Source organism: Quercus robur, chromosome 12 (genome assembly GCF_932294415.1).
Source record: "Quercus robur chromosome 12, dhQueRobu3.1, whole genome shotgun sequence".
In the NCBI taxonomy this organism is placed as follows: domain Eukaryota; kingdom Viridiplantae; phylum Streptophyta; class Magnoliopsida; order Fagales; family Fagaceae; genus Quercus; species Quercus robur.
Window position 1 is genome coordinate 14,123,424 of NC_065545.1, and position 12,608 is coordinate 14,136,031.

The 12,608-nt window shown below is 34.1% G+C and overlaps 1 protein-coding gene across 1 annotated transcript; it reads left to right on the forward strand.

Moving 5' to 3' along the window:
• Positions 1 to 7,551: 7,551 nt before the first annotated feature.
• Positions 7,552 to 9,720, forward strand: LOC126709900 (probable pectinesterase/pectinesterase inhibitor 7). The gene is made up of 2 exons (XM_050410269.1): positions 7,552 to 8,576; positions 8,836 to 9,720. Exons 1-2 carry the CDS (start codon positions 7,586 to 7,588, stop codon positions 9,528 to 9,530), a joined length of 1,686 nt encoding a protein of 561 aa, XP_050266226.1. The 5' UTR covers positions 7,552 to 7,585; the 3' UTR covers positions 9,531 to 9,720.
• Positions 9,721 to 12,608: the final 2,888 nt, after the last annotated feature.

The window sequence follows — 12,608 nt, forward strand, 5'->3', positions numbered from 1 at the left end:
TCAACCCGAACCTAACCCATTTAATAATTGTGTCATGATCTTTCAACTCTAATCCAACCTATTAATAAGGCAAGTTAACCTAACCCAATTTACTTGACACGCTTAATAAACGAATTATGTTGGGTTGACGCAAATGTGAGATAACCTTTTTCAACGTGCTTAATATTAGATATAACATCCATTTAATTTTTTTTTAATCCCAAAAGTAGTGTATACATTTCAAGTCTTCAACCTATTTCAATTTCCGTTTATATCCCTTGTAAGTTGTTATAATTATTCACTTTTCTTTTTAAATTTAAAATATAGGTTGGATATAAAAGTTATTTGACAAAACTAAAATAAAATGAAAATTTATTTGTTATATGAGTTAAAAGGGTTGTGTTAAATGTATCATTTTGAGTTGATATGAATAAATTGGCGTGTCAAACGTGTCTATTGCAGGTTACGCGGGTTGACTCGCTTATGACACGTTTCTTATCGTGTTGCATTCGACTTGACCTATTTATGACCTAAAGCTACTAAGGCTCAATCCTAACCTGCAAAAAATCGTGTCGGGTTCATGTCTTGTTCACGAGTTGGGTTGAACATTGACACCCCTAATTAATTATTGTCAATGGATTATTAGTGACTTTTCACAAGAGCTTTCATCATGTTGAAATTGAATCCTAGTTGTTTCTAGACTACATATATTTTAGAGGAATTTCTTTAGAGTTAGTAGGTAGGGCTGTGAACAAGAAGAATTTTGTCTCGGTTTGAGCTTGTACCTAGCCTACAATTAATATTTGAACTCAAACTTGTTAAAAAGTCTAAATACTTTTGTTCATCGTGGCACGACTTGAGCCATTATTTAAGATGAGCTCAAACTTGGCATCTAACTTTTAAGTTCAAGATTTAATAAAAGTACATTATCAAGTCTAAATTAAACATGTTATCGAGGTAGAATCCAGTATTGTGAAAATAGGATACTAATATATAGCGAGAAACATCCGCGACAATAATCTCTCAATAAATGGCTTGAATGCAATATATATAGTTATATACCCACTCAACTTAAACTAATAGACATAATCTAATGTGAACTATCTGGGACGCAGATTAAAAAAAAATAAAACAGAAACTCACGTGTTTCTCAAATGTCAATATATGAACATGGTATGGTTTGGTTTTTTTTTTTTTTTTTTTGCTGAATATGGTATGGTTTGGTTTGAACTTTGAACTATAAGGATTGGACATGGAAGGTATCCAGGCTAGGTGTTTTCACGGAAAGACCTAATTAAGCTTTATGTAGACCCTGACAAGACTGGGTAAAGTAAAACATGGATGCAACTTGGGTGGAAGGGAAAGCGAGGGTTTTGCAATAATAGCTAGGGACCACAACTGTTTCAGCCTCAAAGCTTTATTCCAGAAGAGCTTAATAGTATCTGCTACGCAGCAAAGTTTGCAGCAATAATCAAGGAACCATTGTGAAAGTTTCCAAAAGGGTGAGCTGGGAGATAAGTAGGCAAACGGTTGAAAAAATGAAAGCTTAATTTGCAACGCACATACTGTCCCATCCTTTCATTTAGTTCAGGTTATATTGGGTCAACAAAGATAGAATTAGGGTGGCCCATCTGCTAAGATATATGGGCCTCCTGTAATAAAATAAATGACTTTATTATTTAGTTCAGTTTCGTTCCTCTAGGGATGATTGAATTTGGAGGCATATGAGGACAACTGCCTGGCTAACTTTGTTTCTTACATATTGATATATTTCTATTTAGAAAGAAAAGAAAAAAAAAAAAAAAAACATAACATAGACAAAAAGAAACTAGACATCATTCTTATTTGCTGTTGTTAAATTAATGATTGGCTCAAAAGTTTAAGCTATTAGAATATAGTAATTTTAATCATTTTAACCATATATTTCTAACACCTCCGTCATGTGTGGGCCGAAAGTACCTTTTAATATGTGAGGCCTAAAATTGGGCCAAGAGATAGGGATTGAACTTAAAACTTCCTACTTTGATACCATGTTAAATTACTAATTATTTCAAAAGTTTAAACTATTAAGATGTGATAAATTTAATCATTTTAACATACTTCTAACAACGGTCACAATTTCAATTCAAGATATGGACAAAAAATAAGCAAAAAGGGTGAAAGACTTTGTCTAAAAAAAGAATATTATAATCTCAATTCTTTCCCGTATATAACTATTTGTGAAGAGTGAAGACAAAATAGATTATTTAAATGGATATTTAAGATTTTTTTTCTCAATAATTTGATAGTTACAGTAGAAGATTAGTGAACCATATAAAAAACCTTGGACTAGAGAGAAAGATGTGCATTCCATGTACTCTACCTCTACCCTTTTGTTTAATATTATTTCGTGAATTTCGTTAAGAACTTGATTGTTAGAGTTCCTCTAACCAGTTCCTCTAACCAATTCCATTGAGTTGATCTCTGGCCTAGCGAGCAGGTCATTTTCTTCCTGCAAACCTTAGCTGGTGAGTCCTTGACCAACATGGGCTTGTCTCTGAAATCAAACTCAAATTGGGCCAAGGCTGGCCCTCTTCTGGCTCCAAACATATATAGGTTCAACCTTTTAAATCTCTTTTGGACTTACTGAATTTTAAGGATACAAACTTTAAATATATATATAGGAGGCAAATTTCCATTTACCCAACTATATTTTGATAGAAATTTAAGTTGCCAATATTTGGTTTGAAATTTGATACTTTATCCACTTAAGATTAGTTCAGTTAGAATTATATAATCTTCTTTTGTTAAAAATATGGCTAAATATGTAATTTTGCTTCACTTTTATGTCTTTCTCTTCCAAAAACACATAAAAACATAAAAATATAAGATAAAATAAAATCAAAAAGACCCAGTGAAACACTTGCATCATAAGATTTCAAATCACATGTAGATAACTTAAATTTTTGTCAAATTTTAAATAAATAAATTCTCAAATTTCAATCACATGTAGACAATTTAAATTTTGATCAAACCACATGTGGGTAAGTTGTAATTTACCCATATATATTATTAATATATACTTTTAAAACATTCTAGGGTCACACTGGGGTTAAGGTTGGCCTCTCATGTATTACAAAGTTTATATGTCTATTTTTTTTCCCAACAAAGCCATAAACACATTAAACTCCACAATTATTATCAAAATATTTGAGATAATAGATTGTGATCAGTATAACATTGACACATATATAGTAGCACTATTGATTACTTTTATTGTACCTAGCTAATCACAACCCATGACATTAGTAATTGTGAAAAGATTGTGAAAGTTATTCTGTATATGGACTTACTGATTTCCTAATTATAATTCCTCACCCAACCAAAATAATCTCTGCAGACTGAAATTTTGATAAACCATTGATAATTTGATACAGTTATATATGGTACTTGGATGCACTCTTCTATCCTGCAAGATCAAAATCTCAAGTACCTGTACTTGAGCTTAAACGCTCAAGGATCTTGGCCTCTTGGGTTTCGATCCTTACGACCTATTCCTTGTGGAAAGTTTCCGATATGCGCTGGACGCATGACAAGATCATGACAAACAGCACAGTAGGTTAATAATTAATGCCACTTGAGTTGTATTTTTTATCAAGTGGTTTCTTTGATCTATGTCTACGTAATTGTTATGCAAAAAGGAGTTAAGCTTCATTGAAATGCATGGTTTTCGTTTCAGGTTGCATATGGGGATCCATGTGCACGGTCAAATTGAACTTCCGTAGGAAAAGCACTGTCCTATGAAGCATTGTCATTAGTGAGACATATGAACAAGTAAGGAATTATAAAAAGTCTATAGACCAAAAAAAAAAAAAAAAAATTATAGCTTCTGATACGACAAATAGTTAGTGGTAAATAAAAAGGTAATGTCAATAATAGACCTAAATAATAACTAGTAAAACGTGCCAACTCACCCGTTATAAAAAAAATTGTGAAATTTTGTGTATATAGCATTAGTCAAGGAATTATGATCTCGAATGTAATAGGATATTGTCAACTTATTCATAGCCACTTGAGAAAGTTTATAGTAACAAAAATAATAATAATAATAATTACAACTTCTGATGTCATGTGACAAATTGTTAATGATATATAAAAATGTGATGTTAGACTTGTCAGTAGGTAGTAAGTTCAAATAAGAACCAATAATAATTTACCAACTCAATTTTTGTTAAAAATGTAGTGATTTTTTTTTTGGTCGGTGCGTGGCATAGCTGGAGCCGCTTATATATAGCAACTTGGTTAGTATATTTGCCTAGCTGATAGATTATACGCATTTGTTTTCAAACTATGAGTCCTTGACTTTGTCTTGCAAATTTAGATTACTTGTAACAGCATCTCGATTATATTATAACAAATACTAGTCTCTCTGAAGTCAAATTCAATGGTTTTAACTAGGAATAACATGTTCAAGTTACCTGACTTACGCAAACCTTTGTGTATGGCTATGAAGCTCTGGAAAGTGGAAACTACAAGTATCCAATGTTGGAAAAATAGTTGAAATATATCCAACATCCAAATCTAGCGTCTCTATATAATGCCAGTCTCAGACAGGCCAAACTCAAAGATCTACTATATCCCTTATTCATTCTCAAAAAAAAAAAAATACTATATCCCTTATTTATTTTTTTATATATCAAGTAGTGACAATTTTTCTATAGATATTACCTATGTGATGTGAAAAAGGTTGGTATTTAGGTTCGCCTAAAGAGCAATTATTTACTCATTCATTAACGTGTGCATTAATGTTCATGCGTCTCTGAATTTTCTTGCTGATGCACTAGCCAAGTGCAATTCCTCCATTTTGTTTTCTTTATTTATTTTAGTGATTCTGAAACATCAGACACAATCATTAATTAAGTAGTATTTCCCTTCCATAATCATTAATCCACATGTAACGTGGGTCTCACAACCATATGGGTATTTTTTTTTTTCCCTCTCTCCCTCGACACAACCATCTGGTAGCTCTCAGAAGTCAGAACAATGAACATCTAAATTAAATCCACCCTCACCAGATGAACTCGAACCATTTTTCTATTCGCTTGGTCTTATTTAATTTCCTGCCGACTCGATAAAGTCATATAGTTGACAAGTCATACTTTTGTAGCCAAAAATCCACTCAAACTCAACATTCGCCAAAGCTTTTTGTCTTACTTGTTTTGGTATATACGGTCGCACTTATCTTAATAGAGGTGAGAGTTTGCTTCTTCCATTTGATATTTCATGAAATTGGTTGGCTTCAACTTGAGTGGTCTTGACCAAATGTTGCTTAGAATTTATGTGTATATAGTTGGTTTGTAAATTAACCAACTTTAAGCCAAGTTATTAATTAGTCCTATTATGTTTAAGGTCTTAGTTAATATCTACAACCTATATATATTGTGCACAAATAAAATAACAACGGAGATAAATAACGCACAATATTATGACACATGAAAAACTATCCAAAAAAAAAAAAAAAACCCACCAGCCTCAAGGAAAACAAATCAACTAATAAATTAAAGTTTACAACATTAAAACAACCCTGTTCTAAATCAACAATCCAGTAGTACTTGCTAATAATACTTAAACGTAATTCTAACTCTCCAGATTCTGTTGAACGTGATCCAAGAATTATTTGGATGCTAAAAAAATATTTCTCTAGATCTTGAATAGTACAGTAAGTAGCATTTTAGGGGAAAATATACAAGCACACAAAACGATGACGTACGTATTCATTTATCCAACTTTATGTATTTACTAGAGCATTCATATTAGTCTGATCAAATTTTTCCGTCTATTTTACACTAAAAATTTACTTTTTCTATTTTACACTACTACTTTTTCAAAACACCTAAATCAGTTTATCTATTTTACAAATCTATTCTACTTAAATAATATTATTTATTCTTTTTTTTATTATTATTTATTAATACCTATCTATTATTATTATTTCCACTTCCCACTCTTTTTTTCAACTCTCTCATGCAATTCTCTCTTTCCCTCACTCTCTCCCTCACAGCCGCCTCACCCAACCCGCCGTTGCTGCCTCAGCCCTCCGCCGATTTGGCCTCCCTCTCTCCTTTGCCCCTCCCTCTCTCCTCCACCACCGACCCTTCGCCTCCCACCCCCAACCAACGACCCTTCGCCTCCCACCCCTAACCAACGACAGCAATGGAAGATCTAGTGGCAACAATGGAAGACTCGATGACAGCAGATCGAGCGGCAGCAGATCCGGCTCCGTTGGGCTTTTCACGTGAGTTTTCCGTTAAATATGGTTTGAGTTGGGTTTTTCGGTGGGTTTGGACTATTTTTGGGTTGGGTTTCCTGATGAGTTTTGATTAATTTTGAGTTAGGTTTTCCAGTGGGTTTGTCTTGATTTTGAGTTGGGTTTTTTAATTACTTTTCCGTTGATTTTGGGTTAATTTTCTGTTGATTTGAGGTTAATTTTTTGTGCTAGGTTGCGGTGTTTGGTGGTGGTGCTGGGTTTGGTGGTTGGATGGTTATTTTCTTCTTCCTTTTTCTTATTTTGCCGTGCTGGGTTGTTGTAGACGTTGGGGAAGCTGTTGGTTGTTGTAGACGTAGAGGAAGAGAAGTAGTTTGATAGAGGAGAGAAAAAAAAAGAATAAAAAAATCGTATACACATAAACAATAACCGTGCATATATGCACGGTTACTGTTCATTTGCAAAGCAGTTGTGTATATTTGCACATTTTTACAAGTACTAATGTGAGTGTTTTTTGGGTTAAAATGTGCAAAATTGAACATTTTTTTTTTTTTTTTTTTTTTGTATTTTGCACATTTTTACAACCACTGATGTGGTTGCTCTTAGGCTTCTTATTCATGAGTAAACCATTTTCTAAGATTTATAACAGACAATTTACATGAATGTATTTTTCTTATCTAGATAAGCATAAAATAACTACGCCAAAAAGATATGCCCAAAGAAGCTAGTAGAATTTATGTAGATTATTATTTCTAATTAACACCTCCTAAGATTGTATATTGCAAAGATTTTGAATAAGAATAATTAAAAAAAATGCTACATTCATAATCTTTTTATAACATTTTCACAACAAATCCTAAGTAAGAAATTGTTATTGGTTATAATTTGAATCCACTACTTAAATTACATTTTTTCTATCAGTAATATCTAGCTTACAACTTAAAATTTGTTGTGAAAATATTGTAAAAGTGTTATATACATAAAACTAAAAAAAAAAAAAAAAAAGGATCAACATTGATACAATTAAAAATTTTGAAACCCTAATTTGTAGCTATTTTAGACCAACCTCCATTTTTTTATATATATTTTTTAGAATCAGATCAACCTCGTCCATTATGAACGCCAAGCTTCATGCATCCGCGAGCTGAGTACAAACTAATGCCTAGCTAGACCCAAAAAAAAAAAAAGGGAGACCAAGTCCTACATATACAAGTTGACTTCCACAAACCTTCCTACCAACTACGAACCAAATTATTATGCTTATTCTATCGTTTCTATGGTCTCCTTTCCCTTCTATAAATTGAACCCAATAACGCATTCCACCAATACACACTCTTCAAACCCTCCCTTTGTCCAATACCAATGGCTTCCAAGCTTTTCTCTCCCATAACATTTTCAATTTTCATTCTCCTTTCCTTTATTGTTAGTCTCTCTCTTGCAGATAGGTCTGACCTGACTAGTCCCGACTCACCAGAACACATTTGCAACTCCACCCAAGACCCTTCTTATTGCAAATCAGTGCTCCCTAACCATAATGCCAATGTATACGACTCCGGTCGATTTGTGGTTCAAAAGTCATTATCACAAGCACGTAAATTTTCAAACACTGTGGACTCATATCTTCAACGTAGCTCCACTTTGTCTGAAACCACAATACGTGCCCTACTAGATTGCCAATTACTTGCTGGCTTTAACGTGGAGTACCTTCAAACCTCCTATGAAACTGTCAATATAACTAATGTTTCTCTATCTAGCGAGGTAGTTGATGACATCCAAACCTTGCTTAGTGCCGTATTAACTAACCAAGAAACTTGTTTTGAGGGACTAGTAACCATGGCTTCTGATGCAAGCGTAAAGAATGATCTTTCAGGGCCACTTGATGATGACACTAAGCTCCATGGTGTCTCTCTAGCTTTGTTCAACAAGGGTTGGGTGCCTGTGAAGAGGAATGACTCGCCGCCTAAGAGGAACCATCCTAATTTCAGAAATGGACGTTTTCCCTTTAAAATGTCCGGTCACACACGTACAATTTTCGAGTCAGCAAGCCGGAGAAAGCTGCTTCAGACAGATCAGTTCGAAGCAGTTACGGTTTATGACATTGTGACTGTGAGCCAGGATGGAAGCGGAAACTTCACCACCATCAATGCTGCCATTGCTGCTGCTCCTAACAACACTAATTCTTCGGCCGGGTACTTCTTGATCTATATCACCGCTGGTGTTTACCAAGAGTATGTGTCTATTGCAAAGAAACAGAACAATTTGCTGTTGATTGGAGATGGTATCAATCAGACTATTATCACAGGCAACAGGAGCGTCGCTGATGGGTGGACAACGTTCAATTCCGCAACATTTGGTAAGAAATACTGTCTCATTATAAATTATCATTTATTACAAAAGCTTAAACTAATATGTAAGTTTGGCCAGCTTATTTAAGCAAAAGTGCCTTATATATCTTAAAGGTGAGACAAATAAAGTCACATCTATAACATTTTTGGTGAAGTGTTAGAATATAACATTTTAATCTTTTAAGAATAAACACAAATAATTTAACATGCAAGGTTGATCCACATGCTCACCGTTTAACATTTTTCTTTCACATCAAAATATTGCAGCTGTGGTTGCACCAGGGTTCGTAGCCGTGAACATTACTTTCCGTAACACAGCTGGGGCAATTAAGAGCCAGGCAGTTGCAGTTCGAACTGGGGCAGATTTGTCCACATTCTATAGCTGCAGCTTTGAGGGGTACCAGGACACCTTATACACACATTCTCTTAGGCAATTCTATCGAGAGTGTGACATTTATGGCACAGTTGACTTCATATTTGGAAACGCTGCTGTTGTTTTTCAGAACTGCAATATATATCCTCGCTTGCCAATAACTGGCCAATTCAATACCATTACTGCTCAAGGTAGAACGGACCCAAATCAAAACACAGGTACTTCAATTCAAAATTCTACCATTAGAGCAGCTTCTGATTTAGCTGCAAGCAATGGTACCACTCAAACATACCTAGGCCGGCCATGGAAGGAGTACTGTCTGACAGTTTTCATGCAATCTTTCATGGATAACTTCATAAATCCTGCTGGTTGGCATGACTGGAATGGAACTTTCGGATTAAGCACATTGTATTATGCGGAGTATAATAATAGAGGAGCCGGATCAAACACTACAAATAGAGTGACATGGCCTGGTTATCACGTGATTACTAATGCTACTACTGCTGCTAATTTTACAGTGTCTAAATTCATACTGGGGGATTATTGGCTGCCTCAAACAGGAGTGCCTTACACCGGTGGCTTAGTATGAGTTACTCTTTTTTTAACAAGCATGAGTAATTTCTTGGATATGGCTGTATAATTTGTCATTTTCTATATATTTTTTAGCTAAATAAATAATCATGCGTTGCCATAAGTTGGGTCATGTACAGCTTGATATTGTATCATTGATTCAAATTTATTTCAGTATTTCCCCAATAAAGTTGAAAAGTTAATTCGAATTTGGTATTGTAATATAGGAAATCAAACAATTCCTAGCCTTAATGCTTGAGCTTCATTTTGCAAAAATGTATGTTTGTCCAATCTTGAAGAAGAAAAAGAAAACTAGAAAAGGGGAAAACACTGAGATCAATAACAAGGGGAATTTGCCCCGCCAGTTACAGGGTGTTAGAACTTAGAAGATGTGTCAAGCTAGCTGACCTCGAACGATTGATTTGGTGATTGATAGTCCAAAATTCCAAATCTGTTTCGTTTATATCCTAACTATTTCAAGCAAGTAGGTGTATTTATTATAGTAAGTCACATGGCTTAGTGGAGACCTCAAAACCAGCAAAGCATTTTCATCACAACTAGCTTACCTCTTTGTTCCAACCCAGACCAAAATATTATTCTAAGATTAAGAATGTTTGAAGCTCACAATTCTTGACAATGACTGGTTCTAAATAGAGAAGAAAATCAAACGTGTTGTCCGAGAGCTAATGGAGCTTTGGATGACAAAAAAACCAGCAGGCTGAAACAAAGAATCCGTTTCATATATGGTTAAGGTTTTAATTTTTAGATCCAAGTGTCCCATCATTTAATGTTCGAATTTGTGTAATAATTAAGTTTTAGCCCTGGGAACAATATTTATTTATACACGAGAATTTCAACGGAAGGTTCTGAGTTCTGTATATCTTATCCTTTTTCAAAACTTATATTTGAATAATATTTATACACGAGAGTTTCAACGGAAGGTTCTGACATCCTTTTGCTAGAGATAAAGACTCCATGTTATGCAACTACGAGTCAAAGGCTAATTAATATGTATGCAGATAAAGACTAAAGAGGCTCCACATGATCCTTATCTTGTACTCCTATATGAGAAGGCTAAAGAGGCTCGGCTTGAATCTTGATTCTAATTAATGTCTCTTAATCTCAACCCTTAATCTTGATTTCAAGACGTGCACACTTGTCAACTTCATGGGATTTACATGTCGGTGTTTAGCATTCGATATCTTGAGCTTTGAAGTCCGGAAAGGATTGTAGATTTAATTGGTACTTGAACTTCCTGCATGCATGCATGCATGTTTTTCATTGAGACGTGACAAAAAGGGCTCGGTTAGAATTTGGTTAATCATTTGAGCTTTTTTGAAAAGCCTAGGAAAACATTCAATCAGTTTCGTGTGGATCGATCGGCCTGTAGCCTTGTGGGTAAATATCTCTATAGAATATATAGAGCGCGTGAAACAATGACCCCCTGTTTGTGTAGATATATACTATATAATTGTGAAGCTAATTAATGAGAAATTAAGTGATCGATATTCGGTTTCCTGTTGACTCGGGGCTTAAAGTATTAGTCTACTAATTTGTTAATTAGGATCTCTTTAGCCATATTCATTATATCCCCTACATTTTTAGTAGTAACAAAGTTAAAGTTAGTCTACTAATTTGTTAGGCTCCCCATTAGCCATATATTCACTATATCCCTTACATTTTTAGAAGTAGTTACATGAACTATATAAATGCTTCTTAAAATGTGTTACAAATAAGTATGATTATATTTCTATGTGGAATATTAAATATAATATGAAAAAACCGTTTAACCAAGCACATTACTTATAAATTAAATCTCAACATTAACATTAGGTGATGATTTAATTGTCCGAACTTCAAAGAACCAAACACAAATTCGATAAATGTAAAAATTAGTTTCAGTTGAAATATATTAAAGTTCACTAATCACATTCATTTAGAGGAAGAAAAAGACATAAAGTCAAGCTTTTAACTTCTAAACAATAAAGTAATTTCATTTTGAAACTTAGTTGAGAAATCATGAATATGCACACACAAAATATTGTTTTTGCATCACCGATTCCCGATTATTCCATTTTCTGATATTAGCATTGTACAACTGTCCAATAAAGTTATTTTCTTACCTTAGTTTGTAAATTTTGTAGTAATTCTAACATTTTTCATTAATTTAATGAGGTAATTTTCTTATTGCAAGTATAACTACTAAGAAAAATAAAATAAAAGATCGAGCCAGCTGGCTGATTACAACTTAGGGCCTTCAGGCCCATATGGTATTGATATTGAAACAAATCAAAGGGCAATATCAAGGTTTCATGAAAGCAACATCTCTGGATCATTTATATTTGGTGAGAGTTGAGAGAGACGTAAGAAAACAAGTTGTAAGAAGAAAATTGTAACAAGTTGTAATGAAATGTCGGTGGGTTTCTGTGTTTTAGTTTTGTCCCTTGCCCCCAGAAACCATGTCCTCGAAGCATCTCCAGCCAGCCTGTTAATGGCTCCAATTTCATCGACTCAGCAACATACATTGCACACGCTTTTGATTTCAAACATTCAGACCCTACAAAAATATATAATCTCTATAAACCTTGACTTTGTAGGGCCTATATAAATTCAAGTTGATTACTTGTATAAAGGATATACGAATAATTTTTTATGATAATTTGGAGCTAGTTAAGGCTATACTGTTTTCAGATTTTAGCTCTGAAAACAATGTTTATGGACTTAGCCGTTGCAGTTTAGTCAATTAATTGACTAAACTGCAAGTGGAGTAGTTTAAAGACAGAATTAAAGTTTGGGGAAGCTTGACTCCATTCGTACATATCTCGCAGTCGCAGCACATGTTTCCGTGTTACAACTTTGAAGTTAGGTGCTATAACTCTTTAAAGCGAACCCTTCTTGCAAGGTAAAGACGAACAATAATGAAAGCTTTAGAGTTGGTGAAACTAGCTAGGGTCCGCGTCCACCGTCATGATGCGCCCCCTTTTTTCTAACTTCTTTTAATACATGGGCCAAATAATTTCACTCGGTTAGATTGTGCTTTTCAGTCAAGTGTATTGAATTTGAATGTTTTATTGACTTTGCAGGGTTTTTCTTCTTC

Excerpts from the sequence above, each read along its gene's own strand:
- LOC126709900 (XM_050410269.1), top strand. The coding sequence starts at position 7,586 with ATGGCTTCCAAGCTTTTCTCTCCCATAACATTTTCAATTTTCATTCTC. Across the intron at positions 8,577-8,835 it reads GTTCAATTCCGCAACATTTG|CTGTGGTTGCACCAGGGTTC; the intron begins GTAAGAAATACT and ends AAAATATTGCAG.